At 35.9% G+C, this 25,242-nt stretch overlaps 2 protein-coding genes across 3 annotated transcripts; one reads left to right on the forward strand and one right to left on the reverse strand.

Moving 5' to 3' along the window:
- Window positions 1-8,206: 8,206 nt before the first annotated feature.
- On the forward strand, window positions 8,207-15,796 carry ca4c (carbonic anhydrase IV c). Its single transcript, XM_058758901.1, has 8 exons — window positions 8,207-8,293; window positions 11,709-11,756; window positions 11,907-12,071; window positions 12,746-12,891; window positions 13,001-13,093; window positions 13,684-13,750; window positions 13,846-14,006; window positions 14,875-15,796. The coding sequence occupies exons 1-8, from the start codon at window positions 8,239-8,241 to the stop codon at window positions 15,067-15,069; spliced, it is 930 nt and encodes a 309-aa protein (XP_058614884.1). The 5' UTR covers window positions 8,207-8,238; the 3' UTR covers window positions 15,070-15,796.
- A 497-nt stretch (window positions 15,797-16,293) lies between these two features.
- asl (argininosuccinate lyase) lies at window positions 16,294-25,039 on the reverse strand. 2 transcript variants are annotated; one of them, XM_058758899.1, is made up of 16 exons: window positions 24,838-25,039; window positions 24,507-24,701; window positions 23,142-23,225; window positions 22,946-23,002; window positions 22,770-22,867; window positions 22,596-22,673; window positions 22,371-22,448; window positions 21,812-21,864; window positions 20,352-20,414; window positions 19,843-19,957; window positions 18,590-18,674; window positions 17,410-17,469; window positions 17,251-17,334; window positions 16,915-16,995; window positions 16,719-16,825; window positions 16,294-16,615 (listed from the first exon to the last, which is right to left on the reverse strand). In XM_058758899.1, the coding sequence occupies exons 1-16, from the start codon at window positions 24,850-24,852 to the stop codon at window positions 16,471-16,473; spliced, it is 1,398 nt and encodes a 465-aa protein (XP_058614882.1). In that variant the 5' UTR covers window positions 24,853-25,039; the 3' UTR covers window positions 16,294-16,470. The 2 variants fall into 2 exon arrangements, with proteins under 2 accessions (XP_058614882.1, XP_058614883.1); XM_058758900.1 differs by lacking the exon at window positions 20,352-20,414.
- Window positions 25,040-25,242: the final 203 nt, after the last annotated feature.

Raw genomic sequence — 25,242 nt, forward strand, 5'->3', positions numbered from 1 at the left:
TAAACATCCACAGATCTATGAAATGGAGGTCACCTTCATTTTAGAAGACTGTTGTAATCTTCTTTCACTCAGGTCTGAGCTGTCTGTCAGCCCCCTACATTCAGACTGGGAATAACTTCTTTGACTTTAATCTGTCCTGGGGAATTGCACATTGCATTGCCTTGATGGAACTGCTATTTTCACATGTTCTCTATCTCCCTTACAGATTTGTGCGCGTACACACAGACACACACACACACACACACACACACACACTTAGACAAACAAACGATGGTTCCATAGGCTGTGTGTCTCACAGTAACTGGAGAGCGAGTAAACTGAGCTGGAGAAACAAGATTGCTACTCTGCGTTTGTGTCCATGACCTTCTATTTCTCTTCTGCCCTCATCAGCTTCAGTACAGAGCCACTCGCTGCCTCACCATTGCGCAGAGCAATCTCACAGAGAGAGGGGTGAGAAGACGAAAAGCTGACCTTTGATCTGGGACAGAATTCAATTTGGGTAAAAGACCTTGGTGGCATCAGCTTTCTATGGGATCTCTCCACCGTCAGATATATAAACAGGCCAGAGTGATGGATGCCTGGGAGATTTTTGGCGAGAAGGATATTGTTAAGATGACAGACAAGGGTAGCCGACACATGCGGTTACAGCTGAGGCAGGATTGAAGTGTCAGGCTGCCATATGCTTAAAGGGATAGTTCACCAAAAATGAAAATTCTGTCATCATTTACTCACATTCATGTCAGTCCAAACCTGCATGACTTTCTGTCCTCTGTGGAACAAAAAGGGAGAAATTTCTTCTATTATTTTAAAGCCATGGAACATGGTTTTGGTTGCTGCCATGGTCACTGTTCACTTAAAATCTGTCCTGTCTTTCATTGGCGCATTCACAAGAACTCACGAAAGAATTAGTGATGTCCTAGTCAGTGTTAACGTTCAGTTTTAAACTAAAACCAGTAAAAAGTCATTTTCAGTAATTGAAATTAAGCTGAAATAAAATAAAATATCAATATTAGATGAAAAACTTAAACTTAGTTATTAGTTAAAAAATTCACAAACATTACTAAAACTAATACTCAAATAAAAAAATCTATATAGAAATATTACATTTAAAAAAAATGACAAACTAAAATGAAAATGAAAACTGAAAACAAAAAATAAAGCTAATTCAAAATACTCATAAAAATTATAATACTATATCACTAATACTAAAATAACACTGGTCCTATTCATAAATGAATCAGAATCAGATTAGAATTCAGAGTCAGTCAGAACTTAATGAATGGGGATTGAATCAAATTTATCAGTTCTCTGGAACGACTTTCAGTGAATAATGACTCTTTCATGTGAAGCTATCATATGGTATATAACTAGTCATGTGGACCACGTTTATGATATTTTTATTGGAGTTGTACATGATTTTTGAGGATTGAAAGCTCTAGTCCTTATTCACTGTCATTGTAAGGAAAAGACCCGAACAGTCTTCATATTGTGTTCCACATAAGAAAGAAACTCATACAGGCTTGGAGCAACGTAAGAGTGAGATGATGACAGAGTTTTAATTTTTGGATGAACTATCCCCTTAATTCTGCTTTGCTTCTGGAGAGGATAATACATTAACCGTGGTGAATTTAGAGGCTAATTACGTTTACCAGAAAAGGCAATGTTTCACAATATCTCTGATCTTTTCTTCTTCGACTAAAACAGCAATTTAGGTCTTGAAGTTAATTATATGTTAGAGTGGTACTTATAAAGGTTATTAGTGTGTGCTTAATGAGTGGAAAAGTTAAGAGTTCCCAGAGTAACACAGTAAAACGCCACAGTGGATTTCAGTTTTTGAATGTGTTGGTTTAGCTTTAATGAGTACGTTTAAAAATATGATACTGCGCAATAAGTTCAAAAACTCAAAGAGGCTTCCTCATTAAGTCTCTTGTCTTGTCCTTTCTAAACACAGCCTATTATTTGCTCCTTTTGAATATAACTTTCTTTAACATTTCTTCATTGAATGTGAGACCAAAAAAACCAAAGATCACCTTCAAATATATTTTACAGAACTTCTGAACATACTAGACCTATGTTTGTAGCTGATGCAAAAGTTTTACCAAGCAAGTAAAGATATTCTCTATACCAGTTTGCGAACTTCCAAATTTTAGACTTCCAGGCCTCATTCGCATCCTGAATCATCACGCAGCACACCCTCCTCCGGTCCTCCCCCACAGGGTGATGAAGCTGAGATGTACCACTCAGTGACGGCACGTTTAATCAGCACTCCAAAATGTATGATCGCAAGAGACACGGCTCCACGCCACACGTCTCCGCACACCGCTATTACAAGTACGGAATAACCATGCGTGATCACACAATCAATCCACCAGCAGCTTTTAAATTAGCATCTCAAACCCTCAGCACATGTTTTGTCACAGACTGCCAAGCAGTAAAATTGATATTAAGAATATTGACTGTTGTACATGACAGTCTATTAATAATGGCAGGGGTGAATAGGTATGAGGAATATGTAGGCCTATAGCTTCGTCTGATTGGTAGGGTGAAAGGTATGATGGGATAGGTGTTCCTCTGGAGGGTGATGGATTGTGGTGTGATGTTTATGCCCTGATGGCATTGGCTTCAAGAAATTGGTATATATGCAATTTATTGTTGGAGAACAATAACACATTGATCAATCGATTCTGAATTTGATAATAAAAGAGGTAACGTTATAAAGTGCATAAATCATTGAGAAGCACTTTCTCGGTACACTGCAAAAATGAAAAGATACTTGAGGCACCATTTGGAGTTCCTCCGATCACAACCACACCAAAAGAACCTTCTGGAAAACCTTTAGTCACCATTTCAAAAAGGGCAATTCTCTTAAGAACTTACAAAATGGTTCCAGAACAAACTGCTCTCAGTTCTTCAATGAACCATGCAATAATAGCATTGTTAGCTAACTATAGTTGCAAGTTCCATTGAACTCTATTGGTAACAATGGAACTTGCGACCATAGTTGCTTTTGGGAAACACACCTTAGAATGGTTCATGGTTTGCGTAATGATGCACTTGATGGTATGTTTTATATAATTTTCCCTGTGGAACTTTAGGATTTGCTTGTGGATTTGTCATCCGATGATATCCAAAACTTCATATCCTGTCTCAATCTCCATCTATTTGATGATTAATGTACATGAGGAGTGGTTGGGGCCACAAAGTGTATTGTGGTGCTTGTCACGGTCACAGCTGTGCACAATTTTCCACTTTTTCAGTAGTGCTGGCAAGTATTTTTCCATTAATTTTTCCCTTCAGGATTTAAAACAAAAAGTCCTACATTTGAGAGCATGGGCATAATTTGCTTGTCATCATTCCCTGATTGGTAGTAATGGGTCGTTCTTGAACGATTCGTTAATTTTGAACGAATCTTTAATGTGACTCGGGAAGAACGAGTCGTCTCGGAGAGTGATTCGTTCAGTCACGAATGCGCAACATCCTATAGGTTCTGTACTGGAATTAGTTCACCTGTTTTGAGTCTTCGGGTTTTTCGTTCATCACGTGACAGCCCATAAGCTTATGAACGACTCAAACCCGAAGACTCGAGAGATGGACTAATCAATTTTCTTTCCGGCTCAGACTGCATAGGTTTAGCTTAAGGGGCTGTCACGTAATGTACGAATGACTTGAAAAACCCGAAGACTTGTCAGATAAGATTTGAGGTGAGCTAATCATACACTAAGGTAAACAATGAATTACTCTTTCGTTTCTTATAGCATTGTAGTTTTTCTTGTTTGTAGTGTGATTAACGTTTGCATAAGTAGTAGATGTGTTAGGGAAGTAACACGTAACATTTTAATTATATTTTGCTAAAATGAACGAAATGACTCGAAAAAAGATTCGTTCATTTTGCTGAATGAGACTCACAGGTCCAAGTCGGTAAAATGATCCGAACTTCCCATCACGACTGATTGGTGGTTCTCTTGAATAGGATTTTTACTTCCGGAATCCGACTATTGCATTCTATAAAATACCCAAAATGGTGCATGTACATCTTTACAGTTTATGTGCGAAAAGTTGAAGCGTAGCTTAAGACTGTTTTTAATTCACTGAAAGCTGGCAAGACTATTCCCAAGCAGGATTCTCTCCTCGCAGGTAACCAAAGCTGACAACTAAAGGTGTCTCTGTAGGATTTGGCTATGAACATTCTTTCTATTTCAGCCTTGCCAAAACACCGGTGGTCATTAATAAATTCAGGCATGTAAAAATGGCCTTTCCTCCATGAGGTATCCTTGCCCTCCATAAATTGGAAAGCTCCTCAACCTCAGGTCGGAGATGACGCTGGAAGGGGGAAAAAGAGCAATGAAACATTAATATTTTGAAAGAAATGTTTTATTTAAGTACCTCACAGCAGCACTAGGGGGATGAAAAACATTTACCCATTGGAAATGATATTATGACCCTGGCAGAGGCCATGTGATGGCTTGTTTATTTTGTTCAAGGGAGCTATTACGAGAGGTGACTGTGTGGGACTGAGAGAGCAGGACTGAATAGCATTCTGGTTATACTCTGCTTTGAAAACAAAGTGTGGTAGCCTACTATTTTGTCCTTTCAAATACTGACATGACACTGCCTTGTGAGTGTATACTTGCGGCAAAGCATTTCATATATGCTTGGTAATCATATTTGCCAGGTGCGTATTGATGCTAATGATCCTAATAACTATTAAGGAGCTGTTGATTGTTAATTTAAATTGCAGACGTGTTTCAAAAATGGATGTGGATAATGATCTCAAGATGCTTTTGTTTCAATTAAGATGGATTTGGATCCTTACTGCACACAAGCACCTACCATTTGTCAGGACTTTCTCGGCTGTTCTCGTTCTTCCTCGCGGCTCATTCAAAGTGGATTAAAACATCTAAGGAGGTAATCAGACCTTCTAACACAAAACAGAAAGCCTATATGCCCGATGACTCTCAGCGAAGTGTAACCAATAACTGTTCCATTTGCAAGATGCAGCTGAGCTTGAAATTAATACAAATCTCTTTTATTTCAAAAACGAAGGCTATGAATTGCCAGCAGCACTTCCAGGTGATCTTACTGTATACCAATTAGGCCGCTTGCATTGAGTAGCTCGGCTTTGGCTCTGATTGATGTCTGACCTCTTGGGATCCTTGAAAATCACTCGCTCTGCATTCTGCCGCAGCCCCCCGTGGGATCCTGATGAATGGCGACCCAAACAAATGAAAATGTTTATCGTCCTCTTATCAAATTAACCACTCTATTGCACAGTTAATTGTTTATTAAAGGACTTAAGATGGAATCACATAATGAACCTGGTACCGGTCTTAAGCTTTTTTCCAATTAGGAAATGCACTGACTCATGTCATCTGAATGATGTCACTCCTATGAAACTGAAGCTGCGAGAACGTTTATTTATTTAATTTTTATTCATATTTGAAGGGGAGTTGGACATCAAAAGGCAGTCTTTTCCTTCTGTATGGTCCGTTCTCTGTTAATCAGAAAAACCACAGCACCCCCTACTGTTCAACACTTTCCAGGCCATCATTAAAAGCTCGAACTTTATGGAAAATCCCATGACTAGATCAGAATAGTTCATTATTATATTATATTCTAATAAAATATATAATATTTTTCTCATTCCCTCAAAATTTGGTAACAGTATCCAGAATACAATAAGTGTTTTATTTCTTTAAACACGAATCATGCATAAAGAAACCCTGCAGGCAAGAATGATACTACATCCCAAATCTGAAAAATGCTGCATACGGATAAAGGTACGCATCGAAGCATGTTTGCATAATATCCTATCTTAATTTTTAGTTAGTTTGAAGGCAGCATAGTGTTGTTGCCTGTGTTATGCCACAATCCTGTGCAAGCAGTAAAATAATTAAAGGGAAAAAAGCAGTGCCTGGTGAAGTGGTTTCTGAAGTAAATGTAATCCTCAAATATTTGCTTGGTTATTTCTAAAGCTCACCTGAATTTGGCTTGGATATTTACAGTGCCTTGGAAGTTTCCTTTAGAAGGCGGCTTTATACAGAAATACTGATTCTTATATAATTGACTGGGCAGTGAGTTAGAAAAGCCGTTTTTATTTCAGTAATGTACTGATGTATCAGAAATGTGTCATATGTGCTATAAAATTCCAAAGCACATAAAAAAGTAACCTCTGCTATTTTGACTATAAACTGATGTGCCATTTGCAGTGAAATGGCAGTTTACCATCTTAGTTGATGCAAAGCAAACATGCATACTTTATCAGAAAAAAAAAAAAAAAAGCAAATATTTTACATTCAATGTGCGGTCACAAATTTTGGTAATAATTTGTGGGCAAAAAATGGTCCCACAGACTATTGTCTGAAGTGTACAATGTATAAAGCACAGCTATAAAGTACATGGAAGTTACTTTAACACCAAGCAGCTTTCTGTTGGTGGCGAATCTTTATGAGTATGACGAACATATGCTCTCACACAAAATTCCCAATTGTGTGGATTCCCATTCAGATGGATGGATTTGAAATATCTGAACTTTTAGGGCTACAACAGCTTGTCACTGGGGCACGTAACCTTAACTGGGTTCATAAAGAACCTTGTAGGAACCTTATTACCTTACTGAGCCTTGTAGGAATAGATAAGGTATAAAGCTGTCCCTTCAAATAAATAGTTTTGTGTGAATCCACTCAAAAATAAAAATTCTGTCATCATTTACTCAACCATAATGTCGTTCCAAACTGACTACGACTTTCTTCATTGGATCATAAAATAAGACATTTTGAAGAATTTTGGCAACCAAACAGTTTTAATTCCCACTGACTTCCATTTTATGTTTTGCCCGTACAATAGAAAGTCAGTGGCAATGGGATTTTTCATTTCTTCATAAAACACCTTCTCTTATGTTTCACAGAAGAAAGGCAGTCATACAGGTTTGTAACATTATCTTTTTTATATATTTTATTCATCTCTAAGATTACTGCCCCAGTAACAAGCTGCTGTATCCCTAAAGGTACAAATTTTGCACATTTATTTCTATAAGATATCCTTTACTTATATGGTGACACCAGCATGTGTGCATTTACAATATAGTGATTCTCTTAAGTGCTTCTTACTGTAGATGTCAATAGACTCTCTAGTAATGATTCTCCAGTCAATGAGGCATCACAGTCCAGATCTTAGTGGACTGTTACAAAACTGGGAGCCATACAGTATATTTAAAACCTTTATCTAATTCTCTACTGTCCCTTTGCTGCCTACTGTTTACCTTCCACTTCATTCACTCGTAATCACATGAGATGTCCATAAAATGGAGTCATTCCATTTTGGCTGGCTAAAGCTCAACAGGGCAGACCTTCATGCTGAGTTGACTTTAATGACTTTTTAATAGGTCTCTCCGTTTTAACGATGCAGTACAACAGTTCCAGTCATTTTATTGGAATGATGAATGATTGAGAGGAGGCTAACATTAATTTAATTTACAGCACAGGCTTCCCATCTTTAAAAGCCCAAGACGGCATCGCAAGAGGCAAAGAAAGAGAGAGGGATGGGGTGCGTTCATTATGTCGGAAAAAGGCTGGGGTGATTTATGATAGCAGCATTGTTGTTTTCCCTTATCTCTAATTAGACGCTTTTGTCGTGCTAACTGATTTCAGTGTCAAAGAAACAAGACATGAGTAACAAGACAGGCTGCCTTGTTCTACATCATTCTTCATTCTCAAAACAGTCACTTGAGTCAAAATGTCCAAACATGTCTTGAAACCCCACATGCTTAATTAGTCTCAAAGTCACCTGGAGGGACTGAAATAATTTCCTCTATGAATATATGTTGCTCAATGCTCACTGACAACCAGCATTCATTTCTCCTCATGTGTGTGTTGCAGAGGGTTTAAAGCATGTGTGTGTCCTCGAAGACAAACTTTACAGTGTGCTTAAAACTACATGCCCTACAGCAGGGATAATAAACAGGTTTTGTTTTGTGCTCTAGCCCTGTAGAATATTGCCCTCTGCAGGCTGTTTTATAAAGCAAACTCATTAAGCCAGAGTTCAAGGAAAACTTCACTAGGTTCAACTGGCTGTAGGTTGTATTGTGAGAGTTAAATGTCCTCATCAAGGACCTCAAATGCCCTACACCTGTCATTTCAACTCTTACCTGTAAAACTCTCTCTCCCCCTCCTTCCTTTCCTCTACTGTATAAAAAGGGTTCCTGTCTCACAAGGCAGTGAGATTTGTATTAGTATTGTAGAAATGAAGTCCATTCTCTCTCTCTTATCTGTTCTGTTGGTTCCAGAGCTCTGTTCAGGTAAGGTAGAAGATCTATCTATCTATCTATCTATCTATCTATCTAAGCTGTCTGTCTGTCTAGCTGTGTATCTCTCTGGCTGTCTGGCGGTATGCAGTTGGATGAATGACTACTCTAAGCAAAATAGAAAAGGCTGAATTTTGAGTCTTGCACAGAAATAACTTTTTTTTTTTTCTTTTATAAAGTTGTTAAAGCTTAATATAACCCTAAAAATATCCAATATTCAATCACTTTAATTTTGAGTAGCTTACTGTAGCCTATTCCATAAAATGATTTGAAATAATAATAGGCTATAGGCCTACATTTCGGGCTCCAAACTGCGACAAAAAATAATAATTAAAAATGTAGGACAAGTTTAAAATCTAGACAGTCTGAAAATTGTATGTGCCCTTATTCAATTTCATCAGGCCTGTCTAAACGTATTGAACACGGCACCAGCAATGATGTCCGATTCACAGACAAATGACTTTTATGAACCGTTTTTTTTGTCTGTTTGTTTTTTAATGAGCCCAGTGGTTTGAATCAGTGAATCGTTCACAGCCGTTACTGTTCACTTAACTGTCTCCGTCACAATGAATGAACCGGAACGTTACTAACTCCACTTTATCATGAGCTGCTAATAGGTTACTGTATGATAACGTGTAGATATTTATTTGTTGCATAAATTAATAATACATTTTATAATTGATAATGGTATTTTTTTTAAAAAGGCCTGTTTTACAAAAATTTGTTATTATGCAGCATAGTGATGTTCTATTGTAGCTGGGCTGAATTTAATTTTGTTTTTGGAACCATTAACACAACTTAAGTCGTCGTCATTATAGCCTACTAAAACATCCACATATTCACAATAATAATTTTTACTGTTTTATACGGTGGAGTCCAAAAGTCAGAGACCACTATGCTTCTAATTTGCGTTTTCTGATAGAATACATTTGTCATTACATATTTTATAGTAGGCCATACATAATCATCCTATAGCTTGATATGACAAATAAACGCAAAAACCTACAAATAGGCCTAGCTAAATAATAAAGTTTAAAAAAATTTAAAAACTATTCAAACCAGAGTTCCATTTTCCCAACCTTTTATTCGTTTCTTAATGATTCTGTAAATACTTGCTAGAAACTAAAAGAAATCATAATCAACTCAAATTTGAAATCGGTAGTTAAAAGATATAGCCTAAGTTAGATCAAACTTTACAGTAGGCAAACTTTATTTTAGTATTTAGTATAGGCTATTATTACTTTCGATAGTATCGAGTTCAAGTAGCCTATAGCAGAAATATCAAGTTCCCAGTTAAAACTATGTAGTAAAAGTAGTAGTAGATTAGTACCCTGCTGAAAAAAAACAATAGAACCCTGCCCAAAACACAATAGAAAATGTAATGGTTTTAATGGTTGTAATGGGAATTGTATTGGCTTTAATGGAAACTATAACAGTGTCTACTGGTATGTGATGGATTCTATTGGTGGGATGTTAAATCCTATTGGAAAAATGCCCAAAACACACTACAAAAAGGAATTTTGTAATGGTTTTACTGGAAAAAGCTAATGGTTTATAATGGTATTTTAATGGAAACCATTGGAATTTCTGTGATGGTTTCTATTGGGCTTCTATTGTTGTTGTTTTTTAGCAGGGTAGATAAACATACGGAGCGCAAAATGTTTTGTTGTGATTCGTACCTGTAGACTATGTCGCTAAAATAGCCTTACCTTCCGCAGGAGTGTGTGTGCAGGGATGATGCTGCATAAGTGTAGCTTAATAGGCAATACATTAATACTGCCGAATAGTTGTATACTTTTAAATTGTGACATGTAGCTTATCTATTAATGACCCATAAACAACAGAGTCAAAGTTAATTTACTAATTTAGTTAACTGAGAAAAGAGTGTATGAACCTTGGGCTCCACTGTACAAAGTTACACATCATATACAAACATTATTAATAAAATAACTTATTTTTAAAAAACAAAGCCATATAGCCTATTGTAGAGATCATATTGCACATAATTATGGTGGAAAGTTGGAAAGTTCAGTGACTGAAAGATGCTGATTTGTGATTGCATAATCACTGTGGGGAAATTGCTATAAATGTTTGTATTGTTTGGTACAGCTCAATAATCAGCAGTAACTATGCATAAACACTTCTAGCTATCTGGTAGAATTTTAGTCCAGTCACAGCCTCTCATTCTCCTGCTCCTTGTCCTTTGAGAGGAATGCAGTTCTTGCATTCTTGATCTCTTTGAAAATAGTTAATTTCTTTGTGCCTTGTCTACATGCCCTTTATGTTTTGAGCTTGAATACACCAAGTAGCCTACTACACATCATTATATTGTAGTATATTGTTATATAAGCATGTGTCCTTGCCCTGAACCTGCAAAACCAGAGTTGTCTGAATGATTTGAAAAATGGGGGTAATTCATGGGAAGGTATTTCCCAAAAGTAACTATGATCCAAACAGCAGAGGGAGATGTAAACTGTACAATATTTCCATAAGTGTGTGTTTCGGGTATGGACGTTTTTGTATTTTTAGGTATACTGTTTAGCTTAACTACCATGCAGATAATCAATATTTTTGTGAATGAGGGACTTCAATATGATGCTTGCACATGCCAAGTTTGAGTTGCAATGTTTTACTGCATAATTGCTCTGACAGTCAGCGATTTTGCTCTGTCATTGGTTAATCTAGCCTGGAACGCAGTGCATCTTGGGTTATTGAATCCAGACAGGTTATTTTTTAACAGAGGGTCACCTTGTATCGTTTATATTATCTGACCTCTTCAGAGTTCACCGTCTTCTTTCACTTGCTTTGTACTTATAAGACACATGGCTATTGCATGTATTGCCATCAATAACATCAGCTTTAGTTTTTTTTTTTTAACACATTAACAAAATAACATAGTTAATTTAAAAAAATGTTTCGGTGTTTTTGTCCTTACACTGAAAGTCAATGGGGTCCAAAGAAACAACAGAATTGGTCCCTTTTAACTCCATCTACTTTTGTGTTACATAAAGAAATAGTCATACAGGTTTGGAACGACATAAGGGTGAGTAAATGATGAATTTTCTTTTTTGTGGAAACTAAGCTGAATGGGATGAAAGTACACAGATGGACAGTGGGTAATGTGAAAACACTTAAGGTGCCCTTGCATTCAAGCACATGTTCTGCACTCAATCAAACCTGGTGATCAGGAGGGGGACTCAGTTAGATGGCTCACTGATTATCAGGAAAAACTTTGTGAATCAAAGCATGGCTTTATATGGCCACAAAATAAACAAATTTGTTAGTTAATGACCACCATCATAACTGGTTCTTAAGACCGCTCTGAACCTTGGCTTCAAGTCATGGATCTGAATACCTTCCAGTAGTGGTCCATGAAAACAGTTGCATCAGGATGTTCTCTCTGTTCCAGGTCAGTGGTGCTACCAGAGCCAGTTTTCCTGTCACAACACATGCAGAGGTGAGAACAAACACAAAAGATAGTTTGTACCTGGATTCAACCTCTCAGGATTTTGCATAGTCATCTCCAAAGCAAAGTCCTTGTTCATAGTTTCTCACATAGTTGAATGTTTACATTGAGAGGAATGTGTTTTCCAATTGTGTCATCCAGGGCCTTCAGAGTGGAAGGATAATTTTCCTAATTGCGGAGGTCAGAGACAATCGCCCATCAATATCGTCACACGCAAAGTGAAGCATGACTCAAAACTGACCAGTTTTATCTTTGAGGGCCACGAGAAGGTTTTCAATATGAGTGTGGAAAATCATGGACATTCAGGTAGACTGAACTGAAATTTAAAGACATAGTTCACCTAAAAATGTAGATTCTGTCATCATTTGTTTCATAAAACTGCCATTCATCTCCAGAACACAAATGAAGGTATTTTTAATAATTTCATCATTTTTGGTCATCCGTTGAAAATCCACTCAACCAAAACTTTGATGCATCAAAAAGTAGAAGAGATCATAAAAGTAATCAATGAACAAACCTCACGCATCAAGCAAGTGAGCTGGAGCTTCTGTTTAACATACGGTAATTTATTAACTCCATGTATGTGCATTGATCAGTGTTTATATGTGAATAAAAGCCTTAACTACATCTGTTCATCACATACAGTAACGCAACTGTGTCTTTTCAGAATGCTCAAGTCATATGGATTACATTTACAAAGTCTTTATGAACTTTATGAATTGTGAAAGTTTTGGTGGAATGGACTTTCAGTCTTGCAGGATTCATTCAAAATATCTTCATTTGTGTTTCAAAGATAAAAAGTCTTATGGGTTTGGAACGACATGAGGGTGAATAACTGATGACAGAATTGACATTTTTGGATGAACTATCCCTTTAACTCATAAAATTCCATTCAGTTTAATTCAGCTGAGTTTACCTGATTTATTTACCTTTTAAATCTTGTAACAGTTAAGCAATAAAAGCTCCATGATTCCTTGCAGCTCACTTCACCCTCCCTCAATCTGTGCGTCTCCGTGGAGGGGGTCTGCCAGCCACATACAAGGCCCTCCAGTTCCACCTGCACTGGGGAAAGAACGGCGACCAGGGCTCAGAGCACTCTGTGGATGGGGAGCATTATCCCATGGAGGTGAGAGTCCATGTCACTATCAAAAATATATGGACAATAAAATGACAAAAGCCTATTCTTTTCTTCAAGTTACTTTATGATGTGTATTAATGATGCATTTTGTCCCCAGCTCCATATTGTTCACATTAAAGAAAAGTATGGCAGTTTGGGAGAGGCTCTAAATGACTCTACAGGGGTGGCAGCACTTGCATTCTTTTTTAAGGTAGGCCTACTGATGATCTTGTGATATTTCATGTCTCATACCTAGCAATATTTTTGTGAGAAAATTATTTTAACACAACTCTTAAAGTGATAGTTCACCCAAACAGATTTATTTTAAATGAGCTACTATCATAGTTTTTTTTAGTTGTTGTTTTTTTTTTTTAGTTAATGTTTTAGTAATTTTGTTGTGGATTTTAGTTTTGGTTTAACTGACATTCTTCCATAAAACTCAATATTTCCATAATAGTGAACGAGGACCAGTTTTAAGCTAAAAAATAAAAACCTCAAATGAGTCTAATGCATGGAGAAATCATACAAATTGGTTTTGTGAACTTCAGCTGAAAAGATCAAACATCATTCATTCACAAATTGAATCTCACATGAATATGCGGTGGATATTTTTCAGTTCAACCTCATACAATGATATATTTAGTATATGCAGGAGTCATATGGAATATTTTATGACATTTTATGTTACCTTATTCTCATTTTGGGTTTGACAGCCCCAGTCCTTATTCATACTGAAGCAATTTTAGGTTCAATATAACTTGATGTCTATATTAACAACTGACTTTTGCCATCCCTGATTAGGTGACTTCTGACCAAAACAAACAGCTGGACAGAGTCATAGAGGCTTTAGGAAAAGTCCGATATGAAGGCGAGTTATTATTTAAGATTATATGTTATTTTTTGGGGTGGGGGTTCTTATTTTTGATTAGTTTATCTATTCAACATGTTTTGTTTGATCAAAAGGGAACAGCAGTGAAATTGAAGACTTTAAACTGACCGAGATCATCCCTCAAGCCAATAAACTGAGCTACTATCGGTACTCAGGTTCCTTGACCACACCAGGCTGTGACCAGGCCGTTGTGTGGACGGTCTTCCAACAGACTCTGCCCATAAGCAAAAGTCAGGTACAGAGAGAATTTTTCTTTTACACATAAACCAGACTGAGATCTAGATGTTAGTCAACACTGATTACAATCACCAGTATCTCAGGATATTTAAAGCTAGACACTACAGTCAAACCCATTTTTCTTCCATAACATGCTTCTTTTAGACTGGTGGAAAGAATTTTAAGTGTTTAAGTGTTTATTTTAAGTGTTATTTTATTACACTTTATCTATTTGTTCCTGTACATTGTAATTACAATTAAAGCTTTTTTTTCTCAAAATGAGTCTTATATCAAACTTATATCTTACAACTAATCTTCCTATTCAACCCAATCTCATGAAAGTGCGTATAAATAGTACGCCAAATAAAAACGAAAACTCGTGGTAAATGGACTTTGGCGTGTATATGCTACGCGATGGGTAGGATTAGGGTTGTGGGGTAGATGGGAAAACTGCGTATCATATGCACGCTCAAACTGCGTATTATATGCACGCCAAACACGTGCGTATCATATATACACCAAAGTCCATTTTTGCGTATCAATACCACGAGTTTTCGTTTTTATTTGGCGTACTATTTATACGCATTTTCATGAGACCGGGCTCTCCTATTATTAATGATATTCATAAGGTTTACGGAGAGGTTTGTTCATATCAGTCGATTGATTTATATAACATTTATTCCTAAAAACATGGTGATTTTTTTTTTCTTGCTGTTGACAGTATAAAATAGATACCCAAAATCTCCCTCTGTAAAAATCTTTAACTCTGATGTCAATAAAATGAATCAAAACAAATATCTTATTGCACTGTGATTAAACAACTAATATTGTGATTCTTATTACCCTTTTCACCTGGGATTTTGTCCATCTTTCTTTTCCTGCTTTAGCTGATGTCAATGGATGAACAGCTGTTATTCGGAACAGAAAAACCAATGACTGGAGTATTCCGTCCTGTGCAGAATCTGAATGGACGAGTTGTGTACACATCTGTGCCAGCTCACAGTCTGTGTGTCCTGCCCAATCTAATCACACTGTTTCTGTGCCTCTTTTGTGTTTTTGGACAACAAAGGTGTTTTCGCTGAATGGTATAGATCAAATCTCTTTTAACAAAAGATGTTCCATATTGAACTTCCAGTTGGTATGGATCTCTGCCACTGTGCTAAAGCGGAGAAACTAGACAATGGAGAAGAGATTTCTTAGTTATTTTCTGTATTCACAACTATTAATTGTCTCATTGGTACCTCCTATCATGTCTTCTGATATTCTCTTTTAGTTGTGGCAGCTTTATCTGGCTTTGATCATTTCAGGATTCTCATCTGTTTTCCATTACTTGTTCATGATTACTACATTTAAAGTGTTTTAAAATCTTTTTGTATATATTTCTGGGAAGGATTTCCATTCATATTTATATGTACCAATAATTATACTTGTATATAAGTTTTCAAAAATATAAAACAGCTTGAGATTTGAATGTGGCCCATTTGAAGCTTTCTGATCCTCCACTAAGATTATTTCACTATGTAAATTTCAATGACTTTTCCATTACTTGAAACATTTTCTAAGATTTTCATGATTTACCAGGCCAGGAAATGCCCATTTTTAATGTTGTTTAATGTTCTTATGTTTCTCCCGTAATTGAAATGTTGATTAAACTTGATACAAACATGTAAAACAAATTGTGTACATATGCAGGGCATGTGGAGTTGGGTCATTTGATGATGCTAAAAATAATATTATTTGGTGTATTTGGTGTAATGCAATGTATTTACGTGGTTTAAGGTTCAATAAACACATTTTCCACATACCGTACATTATTGCTGCTCCTCTTTGAAATATTGCTCCTCTCCTTTCTTATTTTTACAAAGCTCATCTTTCTTAAAAGTGAGGTGTGCTCTGATTGGCCAGCTATACAGTGCATTGTGATTGGCCGAATACCTCAAGCATGTGATGGAAATGTTATTTCCCTTATCATATTTGGAAACACACAGCGTCTCCACAACATGGCGGCGGCGGCAACAATACTTCAAGTAAAAAGTTACACCATTTTTCTTTGCGTAAACATTTGGGGGGTGTTATGCAAATCGTCCAACACAGTGACGTAGATATGTGGGGGCATGTTTAAATGAGGTGTTTTAGGAAGGCTTGGACGAGTCTTAATTTTTTATAAAGAATATCTCTTTGGGTTTGAGACTTTAGTTTTTGCAACTTTACGGATCTTATATATCCACAAACAGCTTGTAACACCATCGCATCATATGATCCCATTAACAATGTTTCCAAAGATGTTAATAAAAGTCCAAATGAAGTGACTACACAAATTCTTTATTTAGTTGCGACTATATTTCATTCTACATACTGTTTGTCATATAATTATTCTCATTCTGAACCAATGGAAGTTTACTTATGTAAAATGCAGGCATAACATGGTAAATTCATCTATGAAAAAGCACCTACTACTGACCTTTGTAGAAATGAGACTATGGTTATTGTTTTTGTGACTGTAACCAGGTTCTAAAGTGCTCAATTTGAGCTGTGACGCTACTCCTGGCCGTGCCACCGGGGGCGCTGTACTGTTCTACGCTTTTGTTGTAGTCCCACACTGAAGAAACGTCCTTGTCAAACAAAGGGCTGGAGAGAAAGAAAGAAATTCTAAATATAAATTCTAAAAAATCGAAATAAAAACATATCATATACTTTAAGATGTCCTTTTAGTTTGAATGTGACTGCTGACCTGACAGATTGAAGGTCCTCTACAGTGAGTTTGGACAGATGGATATTCTTAGACTCAGCTACATAAACGGCTTTCCCAGCACAACTGTGAGCCTCTCTGAAAGGCATCTTTTATATATGTGTATATATCAGACTTCATTCAGCTCTACTGACATGCAAAATCTTAAAACTGTAAGTTGATGGACTGATGGACTTACTCCCTTTCTGACCAGATGGTAGGCAAGATCAGTGGCCAGCATATCTGGGCTGAGGGCCCCTTCCATCGCTGGTCGGTTGACCTGAGGAATGGAAAAGTACAAGTGCTTAAGATCTACTGCTCAACAATAAATAAAAAAGGAAATGAAACAACAACATTTTTTTTTTTTTATACCGCTCACATTTTAGATTGACAATGGATTACGACATGCTCAAACACGTCTGCATCTCATTCAGCATTTCACCTACTTACTATTTAACTGCAGTAACAGTTTTGTTTTTGATTGCCATTGTTCATGACAAAGCAACATTAACTTGTGTTATAACCCGTCTCTCACCTTTAGAGTTGAAATGACTCCTGTAGCCACCTGCAGCACAGCATGTACTGTATCATATGCATCAAACATGGCCTCCTTATCCTCCTGCAGTGGCAAAATATATATTCAGAAAATGTTTTAAAGTAAAATAACCATATTTTCTGGCTGTCAAGGACATACCTGTAGGTCTTTGTTGTATGTGCTGGGTAAGCCCTTGAGAGTCATCAGAAACCCTGCACACTGTATTACAATGAAATTTAAATTAGATAAAGCCTTAACATAACATGAAGTTTTTTGTTGTAAAAAATGTTGTCTTACCCTATCTCACCTTTGTGATGTATGATTATGTTTATTTAATTTGATTAAATAATATTTAAAATATTCATATTTTAATATTATAATATTTTAAATAATAATGTAATCGTTATTTTATTATTTATCTTAATTATTTGTAATGTTACTTTCTTTGTAATTAATCTAGGTATGCACTGATATATAAATTCTGGTCAATAAACTAACACTTAATTTCATGTTATGGCGATATTTAAATATCATACTATTTGTTAAAATATGTATAAAAAAATTATATATATATATATATATATATATATATATATATATATATATATATATATATATATATATATATATATATATATATATATATATTATTTTCGTTAAATAATATCTAAAACATTACTTTTAATATTATAATATATTAATATTATTTTAAATGTTTGTAATATTATTTTCTTTATAATTTATCTAGGGATGCACTGAAAATTCTGGCCAATAAGCCGATAAATATTTTTGTTATAGCCAATAACCAATAAATAAAGTAATATTTAAAATATGATACTATTTTGTCTGTTGAGTAAGTTCATTTTGTATTAATTGTATTAAATAATATTTGAGATATTATTTTTTTTTTAATAGTTTTTTATTATTAATATTATTATTTGAAATATTTGAAATAAAACCGATAATTATTTTAATCTTATTGCAGATAACCGATAAATAGACAATATTAAAATATTATATTATTTTGTCTAAATAAATTATTTAAAAAAATAAAACATTAAAAACTAAAGTCAATTTAAAAGTAACTAAAGATAACTCAATTTAAAAATAGAAGAAATAAACATGCACTATTAAATAACCATTGGCCAATAACTGATAAGGTACTATAATATTGTGCATCCCTACATGAATAGCACTAAACTGACAGGCCTAGTACTATTTATTAAATTTCCCATAGATTGACCTTAATCATAATACTAATTATTTAAATGGCAGGAGTATCTCTGTAGGCCAGTACTGGTGTCTCAGGTTGGCTTCAATAGTCAGTGCTGTGTCTTACTCTGCCAAACACTCGTCCTGCTTTGCTGCGGATGAGCTCCAGGCTGTCTGCGTTCTTCTTCTGAGGCATTAAACTGCTCCCAGTGCTGCTCTCGCAAACACAAACACAACAGCTCTGATTAACTACACACACTAGGCACACGTACAAAGCAGAAGTGGATTGAATCCCTCAGTACACATCAGCCAGCTCGTGTTCACAGTATCTGTGTTGAGTATCATCCACCAATTAAGACAACACACTGAATCCTGCACACCGTGGCAGATAGTCAGCTTTTCCAAACATGATAATGTTGTTAATAAATAGGCAATAATTATTTCTGAGTGAACATTTACTATTTAACTAAGGTCAGTAAAGGCTGTGCTGCAACCAGTTTGTGGTTAATAAAGATAAATCAGTTAATGTTAACAGGCTGAACATTTCACAGGCCATAAAGAATTATAGTATGAGATATATACTCACTAACATTTCTTGGCAACTGTAACATAAAAGTCATTTGATTTACTTAACTTGCAACTCTGCCTAAAGCCAGCAGCTCCTACAGCTTCATGATGGAAATGTGCATTCATGACAAGTGGAGTGAAAATAATGCAGAACATGGTAGTAATGTAAGGAAAAATACTGTTAACCCAGGGCTTCAAATGAATGATTTCTGTCTGCTGTGACTTTATGACGCATTACGGGGCCTACACACGAGACTCGTTCTTGAGTTCAAACTACTCTTATGTTCATCTTAAAAATACATTCAAAACAGTAATACTGCGAAATATTATAACAATTTAAAATAACTGTTTTATATTTGAATACCGTATATTCAAAAATGTAATTTATTCCTGTGATGAATTTTCAGCAGTCATTAATCTAGCCTTCAGTGTCACATGATCCTTCAGAAATCATTCTAATATGCTGATTTGCTGCTCAAGTAATATTTCTTATTATCAATGATTAAAACAGTTTTGCAGGTTAATATGTTTGTGGAAATCATTCAATGATTCAGTTTTTTCAGGATTCATTGATGAATTTCATTTTGTGCTTTTTGCATTTATTAAGTAAAGCAATGACAGAAATAGGATCGGAATATCACCCAGGTCAGACCTGGGAACTTTTTTATGTCAGGAGCACATGCAAAGCCTGACGAGCATAGTGAATGAATTTCAATCAGTGTGAAATATTTGGAAGTTCTGAATGATTTTTATTGTGTTTTCAAGATTGCTCCTTGCTGTCACTTCCTATTATGAAGCATGTGCTGTCCTCACCTGTATGCATCAGTCAGAGTGATGAAGGAGAACTCCTTTGTACTGTACAAAATCAGATCCTCTGCCATCTTGCTGAGGTGTGTGAGACACATTGATCCCCAGAAGAGAAACTCAGCTGTCCAAAAACATACACAAACACATTGAGTTAAACAGAATATTCACCAAAAATGAAAATTCTGTGATCATTTACTCTCTGTCATGTTGATCTGATCTTTATTCTGTGGAATATAAAGGATATTTTAAAGAATGTTGGTAACTAAACAGTTTTGGTGACCAAAGATTTCCATCTTATGGACCAAAAAAGCACTGTGACGTTTTTCAAAAGATGTTTTTTTATGTTCCACAGAAGAATTAAAAGACATACAGGTTTTGAACAACTTAAGGGTCAGTAAATGTTGACAGAATTTTCATTTTTTGGTAAACTATCCCTTTAATTACAAGAGAAACTGATGACCTGTGAAGTTAATTAACATACTTTTAGATTAATTTTGCAGTATTATTACACATACCAACAAAATCCCTCTGTCCAGTAGCATCCATACTGTTAATGCTGACACTATCAAAATTTAGTTCTGGGGAGTGATAAAAAAAAATACATCAGATGAAAAATTCAAATAGGTTTGACATGTATACACAAACATACAGTGGGGGAAAAAATTATTTGATCCCCTGCTAATTTTGTGCGTTCGCCCACTGACAAAGAAATGATCAGTCTATAATTTTAATGGTAGGTTTATTTGAACAGTTGCATGTCAGGGACAAGATTGTAGACCTACACAAGGCTGGAATGGGCTACAAGACCATCGCCAAGCAGCTTGGTGAGAAGGTTACAATGGTTGGTGCGATTATTCGCAAATAGAAGAAACACAAAATAACTGTCAGACTCCCTCGGACTGGGGCTCCATGCAAGATCTCACCTCGTGGAGTTTCAATGATCATGAAAACAGTGAGGAATCAGCCCAAAACTACACGGGAGGATCTTGTCAATGATCTCAAGGCAGCTGGGACCATAGTCACCAAGAAAACAATTGGTAACACACTACGCCGTGAACGCCTGCAAGGTCCCCTTGCTCAAGAAAGCACATGTACAGGTCCGTCCGACAGGTCCGTCTTGCCAATGATTCAGAGGAGAACTGGGTGAAAGTGTTGTGGTCAGATGAGACCAAAATCGAGCTCTTTGGCATCAACTCAAATCGCCGTGTTTGGAGGACGAGGAATGCTGCCTATGACCCCAAGAACAGCATCCCCACCGTCAAACATGGAGGTGGAAACATTATGCATTGGGGGTGTTTTCTGCTAAGGGGACAGGACAACTGCACCGCATCAAAGGGACGATGGACGGGGCCATGTACCGTCAGGGCCAGGGCACTAAAGCCAGCCAGGGCATTGAAAATGATTTGTGGATGGATTTTCAGCATGACAATGACCCAAAACACATGGCCAAGGCAACAATGGAGAGGCTCAAGAAGAAGCACATTAAGGTCCTGGAGTGGCCGCCAGTCTCCAGACCTTAATCCCATAGAATATCTGTGGAGGGATATTCAAACGTCAGCCGCGAAACCTTAATGACTTGGAGAGGATCTGTAAGAGGAGTGGGACAAAATCCCTCCTGAGATGTGTGCAAACCTGGCGGCCAACTACAAGAAACGTCTGACCTCTGTGATTGCCAACAAGGGTTTTGCCACCAAGTAAGTCATGTTTTGCGAAGGGGTCAAATACTTATTTGACTCATTAAAATGCAAATCAATTTATAACTTTTTTTAAATGTGTTTTTCTGAATTGTTTTGTTGTTATTCTGTCTCTCACTGTTCAAATAAACCTACCACTAAAAATATAGACTGATCATTTCTTTTGTCAGTGGGCAAACGTACAAAATCAGCAGGGGATCAAATAAAATTTTCCCCCACTGTATATCACAGGAACATACTTCACAAATCATTAATTGCATTAGAATACAAATGACGTCAACCTTGACGAAGAAGTTCTCTATCAATGTTGAAGGGATTCCCAGCAATAGCTCCGCTGCAAGGCAAATAAATATATATATCATCTATCAATGTATCTCAAAAATAAAAGCACGTTCAGTGCCATTCAAAAGTTTTGTTTTTTAGTGTCAGTAAGACTTTTTGTGTAAACTTTTTATAAACATTTATAATAATTCAAATAAATGCTGTTCTTCCGCTGTTTTCAAGATAAAATGTATCACAGCTTTCACGAAATTATTAAGCAGTACAAGTGTTTTCAACATTGAAAATGATAAGAAATGTTTCTTGAACACCAAATCGGCATATTAGAATGATTTCTGAAGGATCATGTGACACTGGAGATGGATGCTGAAAATTCAACTTTGCATCACAGGAATAAATTACATTTTAAAGTATATAAAAAAAGAAAATGGTTATTTTTAATTATAATAATATTTCAAAATATTACTGTTTTACTGTATTTCTAATCCAATAAATTCAACCTTAATAAGCATAAGAGAATTCTTTTAAAGATGTAAAGTTTTGTATATACACAAAACTAACCTTCCTAGAGGCATCACATTAACACGTTTCCTGATGTCCTCCAGTCGTTCAACATCTCTGCTTAGTGCCGCTGCATGACTGCAAGAAACCATGAACAATTAACTGTTATGACCATACATATGTACCAACAAGTCCAAATATACAAGATCACAACACTTAACACATTATTGTTACCTCGCCTTCAGTAAAATATAATTAAGACAGAATTTTTCTACTGAAATGCACCTGAGAATCCAGTGACTCCATCTGATTGGCTGGGCCCTTTGCATGTGAGTGTATCCAGGGCACAGGATTTCAATCTCTCTGGATGGACAAAGGAAAATAGTTTGGGATGCGTGTTTGGTAATTGTACATTAGTCAGATCTCTACAGATATCTTGATAATTTAGATCATTCTTACGCTGCAGCTCTTTCCACCATAGTGCTGATGAGCTGCAAAGCTAGCTCTTTCAGAGTGGTAACAGCGTCCCGCAACCAGAGCCGCATATCTGTTGCAACCTATGCAACAAATAGAAAGAGTTCAGTCAAAAGCCTGTATGCCTGTAGATATCATGTGACAAATTCCTAAATTTAAACCTGATCATTTCTGCTCCTGCCTGTGTGAAGCTTTCCAGCTGGATCCCCAATAAATTCCTTTAAAAGAAGACATGAACATTGACTGAATTTTGGTTCCTGTAATATTATTCTTTATTGTACGGAACTATAAGCTACACCGTATTGATAAAATATCGTAAGTAAATGCTAGAACCAATGAGGAAAGTTTTCCTTTGACCTTCAGCCTGCGTTCATTGGCTGTGTGGATATCCTCGTCTCCTGGTTTGATCTTGAACTCGCCTTTGGACCATTCATCAAAGACCTGATAAATATATTTTTAAATACCTCAGTTATTTATATTGGGATAATGAATTAAAATGTCTGATAACTTTTTTCTTGCAATATTTACAGACATTATAGGGGAGACTGGGTTAGTTGTCAATAGAGATATATCTTTATTACAGTTAACTAACTAAAACCATTAAAAAAAAAACTTGATAAAACCAAGAAAACATTTTTCATTTTCATTTAGTTTAACTTGATATTAAAATGATACTAAAACTACAATAAATAGCAATCAAATCTACGTAGACATATACTGTATATAGACAAAAACATAACCAAATCACTAAACTTTAATTAAAATTAACATGAAAACAAAATATTTTAAAAATTTCAAAATATTTAGAAAAACTATAATATTATCTCAGTGGTTCTAAAATAACACTGCAGTAGCTATATAAAGGTTTAAAATATAAAGGTTTTGTATTAATAGTCCAGTTACACAAATTTGTGTTTTCTCTAGCAGATGTTTGTTGGTTTTTCTTAATTAGAATTATTAGAATAATTATTTTAAAAAATGCAATACTGTATAGAGTAAATATTGTGAATTTTATCATTCAAACGTCCAAAAAAAATAATAATAATAATCCAAAATCATCATATTTTGTAATAGCTGTTGGGTATTTCTATTTTATAATTTTTTTTAATTAAAGTTGAAAGTGTCAGTTTCACATATAGATTACATTTTTATTGGGAAAAGTTGTCATGTATGTGTTTTACATTTTTGTACAATACATTACACTATTTGTTGTTGAGTTAACGAGGTAATATTTTTGCACGTTACCTTTTACATTTCTGCTGTTTCACACCAGTCTTATCATTTAAATATCGGGCCATTTTGCATGGTCAATGTTTGGTGAATGAACTGTATCTTTTTTTCTTAGACAATAACTGTGGAAATGAAATATTTAAAGTGTGACAACTAGCCCCGGTCTCCTCTATTTGGCCAGTCATGCTGTCCTAATGCCATGTTGAATGGCAGTAGCTTTAGGGAAGTTAACAATAGGCATCATCAGCATTGTCACATGGCTATTGTTTTGTGCACACGGAGGTGTCTGTGTCAGGGCATATTTTTGTCTGTGATGTATTAAGCTTTGGTGTCAAAGAGGGAATGGACTATGGTACAGTATCCTGGTAAATATTTACAAAGCAGCATCATAGTTCAAGGGTAAATAAATGAAGTTTCACGAGAAAAATGACACTGTGAAACACACCTCAAACGGGTTTATGAGTCAGGTAATGTGGTAAATAATATAATCACCTTGTCGAGTCCAGTAAGAATCTGTTCCATCTCGTTTTGCGTGACCAGACCTGCTTTCTGTAAAGCTTTGACATATGCTTTACTCCCTTTAATATCAGCTTCCCACATGCGCTGGTCGTACGCGATTGACGCGTTGAACTTTTCCATTATAGGGTCGGTGTTTCCCACAAAGCGACCACCCCATAGTTTATTTCCCTGTTTAACACAAAATAATAAACATAAACATTACTGTAAGTCATCGCTCGCTGTTTCTGACAGGTTTGGAAAGACTGTGACACACACAAAAAATGCTCATAATCAGGTTGACTTTAGAAAGATGAGCGATCTTTACCTCTGAATTTGCCATTAGTCTCAAGCAGTCTTTATGGGCGATGAGCAAACCGAAAACTAAAGCTTATGATTAAAACAGAAACAGGAAATGTCGGATATTGAAAGGACCAAATCAGTGCCGTATGCTTTCACCGATTCATGAGAATGAATTACTGTTAAAGGCTGCACATCCAGTTGATTGTGAAATTCATTTCTTCCTCGTTTATTTTGGGAACGCAAAAACCCCGCCCACAATATGCTAATTAGATGCTCGCGAACCAACCAAAATGTAAAGCGCCATTTTTCGGGAGCTGTCAATCATTTTAGAGAACAAATCACCTTTACTGTATCGAAGCCTAAGGAACCGCCTCCCTAAAGAGAGAATACACTTTGCAGTTTCAGTTTTGAATGGTGGATGGCGCTATGT

This window comes from Onychostoma macrolepis, chromosome 21 (assembly GCF_012432095.1).
Source record: "Onychostoma macrolepis isolate SWU-2019 chromosome 21, ASM1243209v1, whole genome shotgun sequence".
NCBI lineage: Eukaryota > Metazoa > Chordata > Actinopteri > Cypriniformes > Cyprinidae > Onychostoma > Onychostoma macrolepis.